The sequence below is a fragment of the Silurus meridionalis genome, chromosome 10, assembly GCF_014805685.1.
Source record: "Silurus meridionalis isolate SWU-2019-XX chromosome 10, ASM1480568v1, whole genome shotgun sequence".
NCBI classification, from domain to species: Eukaryota; Metazoa; Chordata; class Actinopteri; order Siluriformes; family Siluridae; genus Silurus; species Silurus meridionalis.
This window is the reverse complement of record NC_060893.1, coordinates 9,365,273-9,383,723: the sequence shown is the minus strand read 5'-3', so window position 1 is coordinate 9,383,723 and position 18,451 is coordinate 9,365,273. Positions and strand designations below refer to the sequence as shown.

General features: G+C 35.5%; 2 protein-coding genes across 2 annotated transcripts in view; both read right to left on the bottom strand.

The window, feature by feature from the left end:
* Nucleotides 1-1,327: 1,327 nt before the first annotated feature.
* Nucleotides 1,328-6,101, bottom strand: LOC124392912 (cytochrome c oxidase subunit 5A, mitochondrial). Its single transcript, XM_046860190.1, has 5 exons — nucleotides 5,898-6,101; nucleotides 3,061-3,177; nucleotides 2,457-2,578; nucleotides 2,195-2,317; nucleotides 1,328-1,488 (listed from the first exon to the last, which is right to left on the bottom strand). Exons 1-4 carry the CDS (start codon nucleotides 5,968-5,970, stop codon nucleotides 2,204-2,206), a joined length of 426 nt encoding a protein of 141 aa, XP_046716146.1. The 5' UTR covers nucleotides 5,971-6,101; the 3' UTR covers nucleotides 1,328-1,488; nucleotides 2,195-2,203.
* Nucleotides 6,102-12,586: 6,485 nt separating this feature from the next.
* The window catches only part of parp6b (poly (ADP-ribose) polymerase family, member 6b), an 8,673-nt gene continuing 2,808 nt past the window's right edge, over nucleotides 12,587-18,451 (bottom strand). Inside the window, 15 exon segments of the mRNA XM_046860227.1 lie at nucleotides 12,587-13,613; nucleotides 13,714-13,798; nucleotides 13,894-13,957; nucleotides 14,574-14,653; nucleotides 14,762-14,831; nucleotides 14,960-15,032; nucleotides 15,850-15,962; nucleotides 16,069-16,117; nucleotides 16,410-16,477; nucleotides 16,607-16,672; nucleotides 16,798-16,923; nucleotides 17,034-17,126; nucleotides 17,278-17,373; nucleotides 17,458-17,589; nucleotides 18,140-18,290. Coding sequence (XP_046716183.1) covers nucleotides 13,517-13,613; nucleotides 13,714-13,798; nucleotides 13,894-13,957; nucleotides 14,574-14,653; nucleotides 14,762-14,831; nucleotides 14,960-15,032; nucleotides 15,850-15,962; nucleotides 16,069-16,117; nucleotides 16,410-16,477; nucleotides 16,607-16,672; nucleotides 16,798-16,923; nucleotides 17,034-17,126; nucleotides 17,278-17,373; nucleotides 17,458-17,589; nucleotides 18,140-18,290 — 1,363 coding nt within the window. The 3' untranslated portion in view covers nucleotides 12,587-13,516.

Sequence of the window (18,451 nt, the reverse complement as noted above, 5' to 3'; positions counted from 1 at the left end):
AGTGACGTTTCACACACACTATGATAGTCAACTTCTTATTTACTAGCTACTGATAACTTCTCTGTTTGGCAATTCAACCTGAGCCATTGTTCAATTCTCCATTCTGATGTGGTGGAGGTTTAACAAATAAGGATTGGAATGTGCAGTGCGGTTAAAGGAAAATAATCCACATAAAATATTAATGAAATTCTGTTTCAATTACACAAACTATGTATTTATAGAGATACATAGGTAAAGTATCACTCCAGTAAAAGGACTCCTTTTAAACTGTCACTTGAGTAAAAGAACAAAAGTATTTGCCTTTAAATGTACTTAAGTATCCAAAGTACTATGAATTCTTATGGCTGTAATTATCTGTTATCATTTTTGTCACAAGCCTTTTGCTTAATCAACTCAGTTTTTGTGAAAAGATTCGTAGAACACCAATCCATAATTTATTACTTCTAATGTTCTGCTTGCTGTTGAATTGAGGCTCAACAGGATGTTTGTGCCAAGTACAGTAGATACCACCAAGAACCAATCAAAACAAGTTCAAAACAATTGGTGTCTGACCAATTAAGTTTTTATTCATTCATATATAAAAAGAAACAAAATTCAGTTGAGTAAAATTTATACTGAATATCTGACTTTGAAATGTGGTGAAGTTAGTCTCCCCAAATAGAAATACTTCAGTAAAGTACAGATACGCAAAAAGCTACTTATGTATAGTAACGAATTACTATCATTTAAAGTGACTGGATTACTGTCACTGTACATCACTAGTTTCGTTTGTCATTTATTCAGCCAGTTATTGATTCAGACAAATCCAACGAGTTTAGGTATGCACAAAATTATACACACATTGCGCATTTTAAACGGGGCATCACTATATACTTTGTCATGATTGGTTATTTTATTGTTTTATAGCAAAAATTGCACTTTACATTATCTTACAATAAAACTGCTATTTTCATCTCATGCAGATTTTACAACCACGAATAAAATATAAAATAAATATATATATACTTGATTAATATTTATATCTTGCAGTGAACAGCGGTATCATTAAATATACGAGTGCTGTATTCTATTCGTATAGAGCTGTATGCTCTACAGAGAGCACTATAACCTACATGAACAGAGCGCGTTATGTATTTGGCCTAAATTTGTAAACAAGCTGGCTACTGCCATCTAGTGGTAAGAACATCGAATACCGTTTATCACGTGTATTTTTGTAACAGGTGGAAACAAGTGCTACTGCTGCATGCGGGTTATTCACCTCACACAAAATGTAATGTTGCAGTAAATGTATACACAGCTGTTATTTAGAGACAGTGACCAGATTCAGTAAATATATATCTCACCCTTTATTAGGTCCACCACTATTTTACAAGCAAAAGAACATTGTACAGGCCAATTAAATATTACACAAATATCATGACATGGCAAAGACTTCAAGTACAGGAGATCCACTCATTCCCAGTCATGGCAACGGTCCCTCGGAAGACTCTGTCAGAAGAACACAGAAGAAATAGACGTTACAACAAAATATGCTCACTCTGCTGACTTTACAACAATTTGCTTCTTGTGCTGTGGCTATACTTGATTTGTTAGAGGACCATAACAGCACATGAATGGTAAAGATGAAATAAAAGTGTCTATAAAAATATAACATGCAGAGCCTTTATTTGCCCCACTGTTGTCTATTAAAGGATAGGTCACCATTTTTAATAAAAATGTTTAGACAGCTGAACTGATTCTCATGCTAATTAATTCATAATTTTACAATGTTATCAATAACTTTAATGATAATGTGTTAACAAAAATATTTAAAACATTTATATATATATATATTAAAAATCTTGCTTTTTTTTTTTTTAATTCTCTCACTGAAGTAGTCTCACATATGCAACAAAGTCATTAGTAAGTCACTGGTGCAAAAGCACCAAAAGAATGAGGAAATACCCATTAAATTTCAACAATTTTATAAATGAAGACCCAGCTTCCCAATACTGGTGTAATTGTACATGATGACGAAGTTAAGCAGATAAATATTATTGTTCGAGTTTATAACAAAATTTGTGGTAAAACATCACACAAGCTCTTATAGCTCTAGTGCAAAAGTAACTTTGCAAACAATGGACATCAAATTTGTCTTAGTTGATCCACTATGTTTGTGGGAAATTGTATGATGTATACATGTGCAATAACTCACCATGACTTTCTATGCTTTGTCAATGCCAAGCTCCTCAGGTGTAGGAATTCCCAGCTCATTAAGTGTGGGACGAAGCTCTTGGATAACATATGGATAGATCTCCTTGTGAGGACCTGCTTTGTCCTGTGTAAATAAAAAAAAAAAAATTGCATTAACAAGAGGTGCATTATATTGTTCTAACCTCCAGAGATGTTTATATGTTCACAGAAAGGACAACCAGTGCCTAATACATTTTAAAATGTTAGTGCTAAACTGTACTGACCTTAACTGCCTCAAGAATACGGATGGCACTGCCCAAGTCATTTAATCGCCGACAAGCTCTCAAAGCAGCGTCCAAGATTTTGGGCTCTGGTACCAGGTCATACCCAATCAAAGTATTCATACCTGAATGGGGAGAAAAAATAAAAAATAAAAATCACATATAGTAAAGCGAAATTTATTTAGACTGATGCCGGAGCAGTTAAAAACACATTTAAAAAACATGGATAGATTTTATTATTTTATTACCAACCCATAATGACGGCCTAAATATATTTTAATCATATTTGCATCAAGGAAATGTGCTGTGAACTGCTAGCCTGCTTAAATCAATGTACTTCCTGTTTTCGGTTGATAACTACATCCGTTGACATTATCAGGAAAAAAACTGGACAATCTGGTTGCTTAAAGAAAAACGGAAAAACATTTCCTTTGTCTTGAACAGCGTGTTACTGTTGGAAAGGTTTTCCCCCTTTATCAGTACATTCTTTACAAAAAAACATTAAAAGATATAATTCAATATAAAAGTATTAAATTCACTGAAAATTCAAAACATAAAAAAAATATCAAACAGCACACATTCATTATTCATAACATTTATGACTGACCCTTCCTGAGCTCCCAAGCATCAATATCTGGTTTGTTGAAGTAGGTGACCCAGCGGGCATCAAACTCCTCGTCTGTCTCTTGCTTGCCATGGGAGTAGCAGCGACTAGCTAAAGGAGCTGTAAAGAAAACAATACATTAGAGAAGAAGCCTGCATGACACCTCAAATTAAAAACAGAACAAAGTGACTACACAAGACAAGGCCAGGACTCAGAACAACAGCAAGCTTTGACTTCAACTTCGGCATGCGCTTTGTGCACAGGTTCATGATCATGCTGTAACAGGTTTAGGCTTCTTAGTTACAATGAGTTCCAAGAGAAATCCTAAAGCAACAACACACAAAGACAATCTAAAATATTGCATGCTTCATGGTGTTTCAACATTGTTTCTAGACACACAGCATTTGAAAAGGCCAAATTATAAGAGAGGTGACCTTGTATAACACCACACTTATCAAAGCAGGCATTAGTGTAAACGACAATAAGAAATAGATCTTGAGTACTGAGTCTTTGTATTCATTACTGATTATGAAATCACCCAAGAAATTGTAAATTTCGCCAAACATTAGTATGCATTGTTTACATTTGTATACCTGCTGTACTAAAAATTTCTAATGGGTCACTCAGACAACTCACTAAAGTGAAAAATAACAGGGTCCCTTAATTAAAAACAACATGCACAGGGTACTATGGGCCATAACAGAAGTAACATAACCTGAATATGTTATGGACATATCCTAGATCCTGCATGAAATGTGCCATTCTGACCTAGGTGGAATTTATAAACATATATACATACATAGATATATTTATATTTATATATATATATATATATATATATATATATATATATATATATATATATATATATATATATATATAGAGAGAGAGAGAGAGAGAGAGAGAGAGAGAGAGAGAGAGAGAGAGAGAGAGAGAGAGAGAGAGAGATGATAACTAAACTACCAGTGCATGCTAAATAGTTTTTTTTTATAAGTGCAAAGACGACGGGGATGTGACCTCTAACCCAGCAACACTACCCCAACTATGGCCAGGGTAGTGTAAGAGTACAATGATGGAGGCCACTGGCTGGAGATTGCAGCAAGCAGCTCCCTCTGGGACATGGCACAAACGTAGTAGATTTTTTGAGAGCACTCAGTTTTTAGAATTAGAGAAATACCAATAATTCACTCCTAGCAGTGTCAAAATGTGCGATACATTACATGACATTAATGATGTGAAGAAACTAAAAGAACACTTTTCAAATGAAGATCACTAGATGTCCCTAGAATGTGTTTTTTTTTCCGAAGCAGTAAAATAAAAAAAAAAGCCAAAACAAGAATGATTTTAATGTTGAACTCGCCTTGTCTCATCAGAAGACAATGCAGGTTCACTAATAATGGATCAGATTTGATAATGCCTTGATAAGAGTCCCCACTGAGTGAGTCAATCATACAGTCAGGAGTCCAAATCAATGTCAAACGTTAACTGACTGTTCAATCTGTAAAACATGTCATGTCCAAAAGTGTAACAAGCGTAAACAGACTTTGATTTGTTAACATGGTAAGACATTTTAAATCTGCTACAAAAACAAACTGCCTGGGAATATAATATTTTGAGGGTTGAATCTGATATTCGTGGGAAGCAATTAAGTGGATCTAAAATTTTCCAAACGTCCAGTGCTTTGCATTTTCAATGCAATAGAAAACAATTATTTTTTTTTCATTGAACACATATTCCCTAAAAAAAACATTGTCAATTGGACCAAAGAATGGAAATATATAAATGCGTTGAAAGTGTAACTCTTTTTTACTCTCTTCATCTAAAAAATGCAGATCAATGCATACTAGTAAAAGTGCACCAGGTGTGATTAATACATCTCTGTTTTTCAGCTCTGCTACAGTATTGTTTTGTGCTTTCTGTTTGCTGTTAAAACACTTTTCTGGCTCCACGTCCTGACTGCAGTCCACCAGTTGATGACCCCTACTCTGTGCTCCTGTTAAGCATCCAGTGTAAGATATTGACAGAATAAGGCCATAAAAGGAAATATTTATTTATCAGATTTATTTTGGGTTAAATATTAATCAAGGACTACAAGCAGAGAGGTGAGGGAAGAGAATGCATTTCCGCATCATCATGTGTAGAGAAATGGTTTCACCAGACACCTCAAGCATTTTGCTTACACTGCGGTTTAAACACTTCCTTCTGGGGTGTCTTTTACAACCTCATTTAACAATACACACAAAGTAAGGGTGGGGGATCTTTATTTTTTTTTATTTATAATAATCACAAAACCAGGCTTGTCTCCTGGTAGATTTTTGTCACCTTCTATTGCTTACAGTCAATAACAAACTGCAGGCTACACAATGCTAACAGACTCTTAATAATTGGAAAATAAGACACAAAAAAGTATGTTTAAGTGGACAAATGAAAGAAACTAAAGGTTCAATGTTATTTAAATGGCATGTCTCTAAAATGAACAAGACATGAGCTTGAAACACAGGAAGTCTATCCTGAACTTGAAATAAGCAAGGACGAGTGAGAGTTAGCCTGCCTCATGTCAGGCCTGAACCATTCATCGGGTCATTACAAGGACACGGTAAAAATATAGTTAAAGCTGAAATATTAATAGCTTGGATGTAACGTATACTTACAAAAATAACTAACTGATATAATGAATTAGACAGAAATGCAAATATTGCTATAGAACTACCCAAAATGTGCCTGGCTAAAATTAGCGACCAAGCTAACAAGCTAACAAGCTAGCAGCCAAGCTACCTAGCTGCTAACTTCACCACTTCCCGCTCTCGACACAAGGTCGTTAAAACAAGGTTATATTTTACCTATAGCCTGTGTCCGGGCCTGTGTTACGCTCCGAGCAGCGGAGAAGGAAAGGCGGAGGGCGGATCTGAACATGCTGCAGGACACAAAGCTCCGTGAGACTCTGAAGTATTGGCTGAGTGTGGAAACGGGAAGGCCGACACCGGACCGCGTAACTCACACACTGAGCTACAGTGGCGACATTAACGCGCATGCGCACAACCCTGCTTCACGTCTGAGCAGCTGTTCTGCACAGTTTGGCGTTAAATCCCAAAACATCCACTTTTTACTCGTTAAAAAAAGGGAATGTACAAATTTTTTAATTTGTATTTTTTTTTCAAAAATCTACATACATTAGAACATGACTTAGAAAATATGTTTTAGATTTAAAAAAATTAGGAATAATTTTGACAAAAAAAACATGGTGTAAAAGGGAAATAGCACATTTGACAACACATTAAAATCTTTATTTGTCACAAACACAATACAACATATAACCAGATTATCACGAAGCTGGGCCAGAATGAAGTCATTAACGGCACCTCTGGAGCAAAAAGTTTTAGGGCCTTGCTCAGGGGTCCAACAGTAGCACCATGACACTGCTGTGGCTTGAATTTACAGACTGATCAGTAACCCAGAGCCTTTGAGAGGGAGGTCAACATGCAAACCATCAGATGTGTTTATCATGAGTGGGAGAGACAATGTTGGTTGTGTGTGTGTGTGTGTGTGTGTGTGTGTGTGTGTACATGTTTAGATGTTACATGTGAGGACGTTTAATACGTTTTGCTAAAATGTGTACTTTCCCATATATACAGGCACTTTTGGGAAACCCTGTATTGTCCATGACAGAATAAAACATGAATCTTATTGCAGATGAATCGTACAATAAGCAGAATATTCATAGTAGAAGCCTTCAAGCCTTCCAGAAGGGTTGTTCCCTTGTGCAGAATGATACGTTTATTATTGTGTATTATTATAGAAACTAGTTTACATGTTTTATATTTGGTTCTATAGTCTGTAATATTCATGATGTTTGATCAAAATGTCCACAACAATTCACTGTAAATCCACGAGCTAAACAGGATTCAGGATTAATTAAATGTGCAACATACACCAACATTAGCAAGTTTTACAAAGCATACAAGGACACTCTATACAATTGTGTGCTTCTGTTTTTGTTGCAAGTGTTTAGAAGGAACACATACATATACATTTGACCATTTATATATATATATATATATATATATATATATATATATATATATATATATATATATATATATATATATACATACACACATATATGGTGAAATATAGCATTAAACAATGAAAACTATGAAACATTTGCTTTTGATTGTATTTTGTTATCTTATTCTAAATCACTCACTCTATCTAATCAAGATGAATATAAAAAATAAAAAAACACCTCCATTTAATTACAGCCAGCTCTCACAAGTTCTAAACAAGTACAACAAATAAATTAGCTGTTATCTATCCTTTAGACTTAGATAAAAAATAAAAACAACAGCCTAATACTTCTTTGTCTTCTTATAGTGCAGTAATGCAGTCTTTGCGTCCTGTGCTGCTGATGTACCCTAAAACTTGTTCTGTTGTCTGACTGGCTGCCTGTCATCGTGATGTTTGACATCTCTCCATCCTTGATCCTCCCTGATGACGTTGGATGGTCCTGAGGAATACTAATTCAACAACCTACCTGACTCTCTTTTAAAGAGCTGACTCACATCAAAAAAATGTAAACACAATTGACAGCCCTAATGTTTGCAATCAACATTGTAACAGAGGTCCAAATCCAGCAGAGGGCAGTGTTGTCAAATCTTTTAGCAAACAATATTAATTAATGTTTTAATTGTCAGTTTGTTTTCCTTTTTTTTTTGCAGAAATATAGTCTATATTTTGACACATCACTGATAAAAAAAAAATCTAATAAAAAAATGTATTATAAACTATTTATGTGATGGAGCTCCTTGTCTATCATGTCCAATGAAAATTCTTTTTTCATTGGGCAAACAAACATGAGAGGAATGACTAAATAGTCGTTTCCCAGTTGTTGCACCTGGATGTTCTTTCTCCTCTGACTTGGAGCTTGTCTCAATAGGGGACTGGTATCCTAACTCCTGTGGGTCCAGTGGCTCTTTGGAAAGCAGAATGCAAATCGAAGGAACAGTTTTACACTCATTTACTCTTTCACCCGCCTGATTTTCCCATATCTCCAGAATGTTCCTGTACTGAAGCTTTGACACTTGATGCAACCCTTGAACATTACGTTTCACAATTTCAGTGCAGGTAATGGTCTTAGTGATTGCTCTACCCAGGCCACTAAATATAACCTGAGACACGGGAGACACATGTCCTTCCCCTTGAAAGCGGGAAATGGCAAAATGCAACAGGTTTCGAATTTTAGTCCCCTCCTTGACACGCATTTCAAGCACCCCAGATCCTAATCCCGGAATTGTACATGGGCTTGGTTCCCAAATGGAAGTCAGTTTTCTGAATCCTGTTCGTCTTGGTGGTGTATAACAGACACGTTGACTCACACAAGAAGATTGATCAGACAAGGACATAATCAAAATCTATGTATGCATCAACAGTTCTTTTTTAACACCAAAATGTTACCTGAAATAGAAAAATATTAAAAAAATTAAAATGGTTTAGATATATAAATAATTAGTGATCTAATACAAGATATATTAGATGAGGTGTAATTCTGCTGGTATACAAAACAGGCTTGAGGCTCAGTTCAACATTTTCTCACTCAAAAAAGCTTTACAGTAACTGCTCATTTTAACAACATTTTAAATCATGCATTGATTAAATAATTTAAAGTAATGCATTATATTAGCCAACATCAATATACATTTTATAATAATTGCTAAAAATCCCATCAGTTAATATTTACCTTCTCTGCATATGGATGTCACATGACCCTGTTGACTTATCAGGCTTGTTGAACAGCAGTGAACTCAATCATCAATAAATGTGTTCATATTCAGTGTCCTAAGATATACACAAACATGCACATAGATGCATGTACTTCACAATACAAAATGTCTTGAAGAATCTAAATGTCTCTGAGGGACATGGGCCAGGAGGGGAGGTCTTCACTAAGACCTCTTAAAGGGACAGGCAACACTTTCCTTCATCTCAACACTTCAAAAAACTATTATTACACACTGGTAGAAGTTTTGTTCCATTTTGAATGGGCTTTGTTGATAAGCTCTTGTCAATCTGATTGTATGTTCTGTAAAATAAATAATTGTGACTAAGCCAGTTAAAGCCAAAATCCATACAACATAAAAACACAATACAGCTTGTATTCATAACTGAAATATAAAACTTCAGACATTCTGGACAAAACATTTATACCATACAGTATTATTCTTAGCTTATTGTATATTCTTTGCCTGTTCCACTTTAAAAGCCTTGAGGCAATGAATTCATTCGTAGAGCAGAAGGGCATGCAGTGCTCCAGTTCTGCTCACAAAATCCACAGCCTGTATCCGAGAGACTGCAAGGCATTTATGACCTGCATATCGAAACAGAAAACAAGGTCAGCAAAGAGTATTAGTGTACAACAGTTTGATATACAATACACATCCTGCTATCACTGTATAAACATTTGATAACCTATGCTTTTGATATTCAGAAACAAAATAGAAAAGTATTGCACTAAAAATTGTAAATAATACCATGAATATGTAAATAATAAATACTTAAACAATATATTTTTGCTATGATATATAATATCTAATAAAAATTAGTTACCAATAGTGGTTAAAATGTGGAATGATGCTATCATCAAAGAGGGAAATGATTTCCATGGTTTACTATTCAGAGCATGTCTTATAATTCATACCAGTCAGAGTGGCAAATCTGCAGGCTATGCATAAGCATGTATAGAATGATGATTATGCTCTCCCCACCACCTGAAACATTAGTGAAGCTGATTAAGTGGCCTATTCTATCAACTACAACTTCAGTTTCTTTTATCAAATGCCACAGATGTTACACACACTCAGCTGTTCTCTGGCAGACAACAAAGGCTTTGCCACAGGCTCTCTCCACTGGGTGTCTCTAAAAATCTTATTAATTTGATTAAAAGGAAATGAAGGCTCACAGGGAAAGCAGCCGGATTACAGTACCCCATGGAAATGAAGTAACATTTGAGTTAATGGCTTTAATCTTCAAACCAAGAGCTCTGTTTAAGAAAAAAACACACCATCTGCTGAAGCTGAAACTCTTGCATTTCAATGCTAAACCTATATAATAACACTGCAATATTCTTTAAAATATTTTAGAGCATCTTTTATAGTTATAAAATAAATAATTTGTGAAACACATTAGGGAGGGTGGAATGATAACACAGTGACGGTCAAGCCTAAGTAAGAATCTGTGTGTAATTTCATGTAGTCCCCATGCTTGCATTCAGTGGCGTGCACAGACCTGCAGGGGGGCAGGGGCGGAAGGACCAAAAAAGGGCACTTAAAAAAAAGACAAAAGATTACTTCAGTAAACATAACCAAATGTATTTTTGTACAGATTTTAACTTATTTATTAAATTACCTGTATTTAAATCAGTATTCGTCTATCTGCTGTCTTTTTAAATATTTGAATGACTTCATCACGATTAATTGGAATGTCTTGCTCAATGGAGAGCAGCAGTAGGTCAGAAAGCCTCTCTTCATTACACAGACTTCGAAGACTGGATTTCACAAGTTTTAACTTGGAAAATGACCTCTCAACTCTACAAGTGGAAACAGGCAATGTTGCATACATTTTAAGGAGTTCAGAAAGAGAGGGGAAAAGAGACTCAATCTCCTTGTCTTTTAGGCACTTTAGCAATTTCTGGACATTACTTTTAGTGAAGGAGTAGGATGCATGAAACACTTTAAGTTCTGTGAAGACCTTCTCTTCCCCATTCCCATAGAACTTACTAACTGTTCTGACAAGTTCAGCATCACCAGGTTCTACTCCTTTTGACCATTTGGATGCTACTGTCAGACTGTGTAAGCATTTGAGGATAATGCCAGTTGAACTATTATCCTTTCCTTTGAATCGTCTGAGCATCTCTTGAGTAATGGTATCCAAAAAGGTGTAGTACACCCTTGTTCAGTAGAAATCCTCCAAATTCTCAGGGTGATGGTCTTCTCCTGTTGACTTGGAACTGTACTTATACCTTGCAGGTATTTTTCTGGGTCTTGACTCACCAGGTATTTTGTCAGGAAACTCAATTCTAGCAGCCTCAGGACACTCCTTTGCTTTTTCAAAAACAACCTTGAATTCACTTTCTGTCCTCAGTTCTTGAAGCCTTTTTAGCACTCCTTCCACCAATGTGTAGGACACTGCTAGATCCACATCTTTACGCTGAAGAGCAGCTGAGGCAACAGCAGTCTCCTGAAACACTGGGGTGGCCACCTCCAAACAAAGCATAAACTCAAAATTGATGCTGCGAAACAACATTAGAGCATCACCTGCAGCTGGATCTGGTGGATTGCTGTCTGAGATTTTTTTCAACAGCTGTATAACTGCAGAAAAGGCTTTCTGCAGTGCTTTTAAAGCATTTTCATGACAGGCCCAGCGTGTGTCACTCAGCTGTTTTAATTCCCAGGTTTTCTCTCCAGCATACAACTTTAAACAGTGTGCGTGGCAGTGCACAAAGAGGGCTTTTTCATTTTGCTTCTGAATTCTAGCCTGCAGCTCCTTGTAACAAGCATTCTATTAAATTTGTTGATAGACATAGAATGCACACATCAAGCAAAAACAGTGAGAATCAATAAGTTAATCATGTTGAATTCATGTTTAGTTTTTTTGATATTGAAATCTTTATTTGTATTACATCGATAAAGCGTTAGCCATCATTAAATCAAAGATATAAATGTGTTTTACGTTAAAGTTGGACGTGGAATTAGATTTAATTTCACTAAATGCATTTCCTCGAGCTAATGACATGAGCACATTCTAAACTATGCAGCGGCTATTAATGGCCTTGGATAAAAAAAAAATAAAGACATGTCAATGTCAGAAACGTGGCAGCAATCGAGTAATACTCATATTATAATTAATCATAAGTCCGGTGCTACCGCATTCGCTAAGTTTACAACAACATTATGGTAGGATAAATGTCCATTTTCCACGTGACCTGTCTGCTGCTATTGTTTTGACTCGCGGCTAAGATGCGGCTGTAAAGCGCTGTAAAGGTAAATCCGCCTTCCGCTCCACCGCCGCGTGAATACGTCCGCCTACATTTATTTTTTATTTTTTTGTGTTAATTATTATTGTTACTGGCAAATGGTATAGAAGTGTATTGTTATTTATAATAATAATACTACTAATAAGAGAGGGGCACTTTACACTTTTAGACAAAAGGGGCAGGGGCTTGAGCCCCCTTGTGCACGCCACTGCTTGCATTGTTTTCCTCCCACTGTTAAAAGCATGTAGATTGGCTACAATAAATTGTCCCAGGTGTGAATGTTACTGAAGATGAATGGAATAAATAGTGAGGAAGCAGCTGTAGAGCTCATATGGAAGTAAATGCAGTGTAATAAATAATGTTTTCTACCTCAGTAGAAACAAGACTGAGGCTAACCCAAGCCATGCATGCTGAAAAGCCCACTTGGATTTATTCATGTTTTAAAACCTACTTTGTGTATTACACCCAGAGAAACGAACTCCTTTTAACACAGAGTGCTGTATGTAATTTTCAGTATCATGCTTTTATTTTATTTAAAAAAAAAGTTTCCGTACAAATATGGGCCATGACCACAAAACATCACCTTTTTTTTACCTTAGAGGCAAAAGACATGATCACACATTTATAATATGTTTAAATATAATGCTAAGACAAATGGCAGTTGTCTCTTTGCGGAAAAGCACATATTAATTGTATAGTGTTTGATGCTGAAGAGATTGCTTAGATATTCATCTTCTGAAACATTATGATGAAGTGTAAGGCCGGTTAATGTCACCTTTATAATATCTGTTTTTTTTATACCATTAAAAACAACAGACCACATATTATAAAAAGCTCAAACCTAATCAAACTCTAAATAAGTAAAATTATAGTTCGATTGGAATAAAGTGTAAATTGAAGTAAGTGGTGTATACCAAACAGAATAATAACTTTTCTTTACATTAGTCATAATGAAGCACATTTATCAGGCCTCTCCTGGTAACACAATCTTTAGCACCCCTTTTATGCTGACATCTATTGTAGCACCTTTTCATCTAAGAACATTAACTTCAGAAAGGGGTTTTCTGGATCAAAGGACAAACAAATAACGGTGACTTGTGCATTAAATTTGACAGCGTTTGAATGTAGCAACAGAGCCCTAAGTGGACAAATGGGAGGAATTTAAAAAAAAAAAATGACAGAAGGCATAACATAGTGTGCAGAGGAATGTTGTTAAGATAAAACACACATACATATATACAAACACATACCAAACACACAAATGTGGAATGCGTAAAAAAACAGGTTAAAAACAACCTCATTAAAAAAATTTATAAAGTTCCCTTTGTCACAACTACTTTGTAATTTGGCAGCAGTGATCAATGGGATCACATGAACCCATTTCAAGGTCAGTTCTCTCTTTCCTCGGTCTCTCAATGAGTCAAATCATGGCTTTCAACTTGACTGTGTACCAATCACTCGCAGGATCTCTCTCTGAATTCGAGCTTCCTGTGTGTTAATGTTGGCGTCTCCCACCTGACCATCCTCATACCTGTAGAAAATATATATGGTTAGGGTTAGCATTTGTGAGCAGGTAAAAAAAGATAGCTGTTGAACGAGAAAAGGAAAATATATCTTGATTAAAAACTCACACAAAAAAGAAGCGAGTGCAGACATGGTCAGGCACAGGGCATACCCAAATATTCCCATGTTTCTGGAGATCTTTAGATGTTATTACTGCATATATACAATAAGGAAAACAGTATGAAGGAAATTCACAATGCTGTTATTTGAATTATTGATAGTGGAATTCCATTGTGTCTGTCTCTTACCCTCACAAAGAGCGACACAGTTAAGATTCCGACTCTGAAGAAACCTCGACTGCACTGGGAGACTCTGCAAAAAGCAGGAATATAAAGAAGAAGTACTACTGTAATGACAATCAGTAAATCCTCAACACTAGTCACTCATTCATGATTGATTTAACCTATTGACTTGTCTAAAGCCGGTTTGTAATTACTGTATAATTAAAACGATCTTTTAAATATTAGTCACACAGAGATCCAAAAATCTAGGTTTAATTCTACAACAGACAATCGAGTGTTCTCCCGGAAAATTATGTGATGAAGGTCCTTTAACAATAGACCCATGATTAAAGAAAATTACTACATGTATGTCATCGATCAAATGGAGTTGGAAATTTGAAGCTTGAAACAATAATAATAATTGTTCTGCCCATTAGCATGCGTCATTTACATTTCACTACAGCATCTCAAAGATTTCATATGATTTGTCCAATCACTTTTCCTTAATCTATGTGGTGGTGATTTTTGTAGTCTTGTAGCACCTGCCACAATCTGACATTTTAATAAAACATTTCAGATTTTGCTAGAACTTTGTCATGGAATTAAATTGACCACCAGTGAGCACATCACATTATGTATTCTAAGACCACATTACACAAATAATTCAATCAAAAATAAATTTATGTAAAACTTTAAGCTGTACATACCTGTAAGATGGTGTTGACTCTGTTATAATGATGTACTAGCTCGTCCTTTGTGGGCATGTGGTGCTGTCCTTTACCCATCCCTAGGAAAAAAGCATTCAAAGTTCAACAGTTCACCTTAACATTTTGCTAGTGAATTGTTTACATTTGACCCAACCCTGCAACACATCACATTACAAGGTTTCCCCTACCTGAATATCCAAAAGAGATGCTGGAGATGGGACTGAGGTAGATGCCCTTCCCATAGGCTGCCCCATGCAGCTTGTGTTAAAAAAACATGCATGCATATGAATAAACTTAGAGTTTGTATAACAGAGCATTCTAAAAAGTATAAGTTTAATACACAAACAGTTTTATCAGTGTGTTTGCCAAGATAATACATACTATACCTGCAGCTTTGTGTAGGAAGCATTAACAAGTCCATTTCGGAGAATAGAATGCCAGTTTTCAATATGTGAACCACTAATACACATCATTAGAGACAAACAAATTATTTAGTTAATCATTATTACATTTTTTACAGTGTACAGTAATGTCGGTAATGGTTCTGGTGGTATGTTTGTGGTTATTTAGCTTAATCTCACATTAGAAAAATCTAGCCTTTAATTGAAGTACATTTATTCTAAGGAAAATAATATTATTTTCCTTAGAATAAATGTACTAAAAGTTAATTTTTTAGTTTAAACAGTATCTATACCAATCATAGTAGAACTGTAGCCCTTTTGAACTTATAACAGCCCACATTACAGAATAGAGTCTTGTTTTGCAATGCTTGATGACAATCACTGAAATCTGAGACCACTCCGCTTGGTAAGTTGTCCCCAATCATGCCAAAAAAACAGGGAATGCCATTTGGCCATATATTTTTTAAACTGCTACTCATAATATGAAACAGAATAACAAGAAAAATAATGCTTTCTGCAGGCACCTCACAGGTGGCTATGGCAATCTTGTGTCACTCTTAAATGAAAGAGTATGGCGAAGGAGTATACCCTACCTTTCTGAGAGCACAATACTTAAAAGCTTGGGTTCAGCTTTTTTTCTCTATTACAATCTAATTCCAAACCCATCTTAAGTATTTGTTATAGAACCAAGCTCCAATAAAAGAGTTTGGGTGTGGCTACAAGAAATAATGTTTTTTCACATGCCATACATTTGTTGCTATAGAATGGATAACTATAGTTTTGGACTTCCAAATACTACTGTCTGATACGATATCAGAGGAATAATCAATGTGACTACAGTATTGAAGATTTAGATAGCATATTAATACACCCACTGAAAGGCAAAAGTGCTGCCATATAGTTTCCTAGCTGTGCGGAATCGAGCCTCCTTGGCTGGAGGGCTACTGAGCAACAAAAACTGGTGGGTAGTGTGCATGAACTTGAGTTGCTGTCAGCAGAAAGAGAAAATAAAGAAATTAGATTGCAAAAGTTGGAAAGTGGAAGTTAAGATAGTTGGAAAGTAAGAGTATGCCACTGATAAGAAGTGCACTTACCCTGCTTAAAGGCAGTTTCACAATATGAGATCGATTGCTAGATATAATCCTGTAATGGACGAATACCAAAAAGCGTATTATCAAATGCAAATGCGGCTTTAAAGATGAGAACGATAAACATTTATGAGGTGTTTCACTTTCATAGAAAAATTTTTGGAATCTCATTATTATAGCACAAAACCATGCACCATTATACCATGTATACATTTATAAGATTCTATGTACCTTTATTTTTACATTTTTCTTTTACATTATTCTTTTATTTGATTTGTTAATATTCCAGTATTATCCATGATCGGTGCATTCACAGGATAATTCCATAAACTGGGTCTTATTCTTACCACTGTAACAGAGGATGTGCAAGTGGATCCAACTTATCCATGTGTTTCTTTATCTCTACATAAGAGCCCTATAGGAATATGACAATACTGATGAATTTTTGTATCCGAATTATATCAATTAATATTTTCACTGGTCAAATATAAGTTATCTATGAGACCAAAATCTAAATTTCATATTAATTGTACAGCTTTCATACTTGTGTTATTTCTCGTATCGACATGATGCTGTCCAGTGCTTTTTGCAGCCGATCATAGCTTCGTTTCTTTCAGTGAAAGGAACACAAAAGCAGAAAATGTTAAGGTGAAATGAAAAAAGGATATAACTTTAATACTATATATTGTATAATTAAATGGTCATGATGTCATTATATCAGATAAAATTGTCCACCTTAGGGTTAAAGGCCAAAGCCTTGGGATCAAATGGGTCAACCACGGATGGGTAGGGATCAAATATAATGCTTTTACGTGATGACTCTAGGGCAGCTCTGCACATCGCTACCAGCAAATCAACCACCTGCACAGAAGTGAACACACAGTGACTTTGATCAGACCGATGAAGTTTTAGCAAGGCCAAACCCAAAAACCCTTTTGGCTTCCTCAATGTATGGGATATACACGCATTACCTCAGCTCCTGTTGCCACATCTTCAACAGCCCCTGACATAACTCCCAGTGTGTAGAAGGAGAACACACACAGCTCTCTTGTACACACTGCTGGCTGGAAAGCCATGTAGATTTAATTAAACATATATACATAAATGTAATTCCAACTAACATATAGTCTAAGTCCACAAGTAGTTCAAACACAGTCAGTAAATGTTTTTTCTACCATAGGAAAACTATAGGAATTTGTAATTACGTGGTAATACCTTGAGCATGGAGCCATTCTGAAAGACATGCTGCTCATCACAGACCACACAGTACTCATTCAGGGTGGGAATTCTCTGTTCTGAGTATTTCATTAACTAGGAAAGTAGACAAATCTAATGAATATAGATAAAAATACAGTCATCAGTGTTATAGAGAAAAAAATAAACCCAATTATTTACCTGTACAAGAAAACCATATTCCAGAGTAGGAATACTCTTGCAATGTAGGAGAGCTTGTGAAGAGAAAAACAGCTCAATAAGCTGCTTGGTGGTGATCTGAACTGTTGATCTGGAGCCAGAGACAGCCACATTCTACAGAAATACAGAAAAAGTTACCTTTCATTTTTTAAGTATAATTATTAGGTAATTATATACTATAGGATAGTCATTCTGTTGTTTTTACAGTCAGAAGTATATTTGACTGTATAAATGTACATTCATAAACATAATTAATTGTTCAAAAATAGACACATAATTTAAATATGTGCTAAATTCTTTTAGCAATTTACCAGAGGACCACATTTTTATTAGATTACAATTAGATTAGTCATTTGATTCCCATTAACAGTGTTTATAGACATAATATCTTTGGCAATGGTTTGTAGCAAAAATGAGTACCCACTGGTTCTGCATTAATGACCCCTCTAACTCCACTTTGAAAACCATGTCAATAAACAATTCAACTTACACTAAAAAAGGCACTGCATTCAAATTGTACTTCATCGAAGCTTAGAACATGAACTCATTACTCAAGTCACTGTCACATTTAATGCCAGCAATTAAATAATATGACATACATAATAAAATCAAAAAATCTTTTCTTCTCATTCAATATAATGTGAACAAATCCTGATTATCTCACCTGTCCATTGGGTGCGTATGTGAGAAGGTCTCCTTTTGGCATCTTCATGGTACATGATACTGAACGGCTCATAAGGCGGCTGACTCTTGGCTCAGGCCCTGATGCCCTCCCCTTCTCTCCAGGTCCCTGGATCAGGGGTACATTTGGACACCTGAAAAAAATAAACCAAAGCAACCATTAAATAATTAGCAGTGTTCTTATGTTGCAAAAAAAGCTAATCTATGTGTTCTAATGACTTGTTCTGTAACCTGTGATTTCTGTTATTGATCAAGGTTTGTCCAAATAAAGAAAAAACAAACATCTGCATGTTAA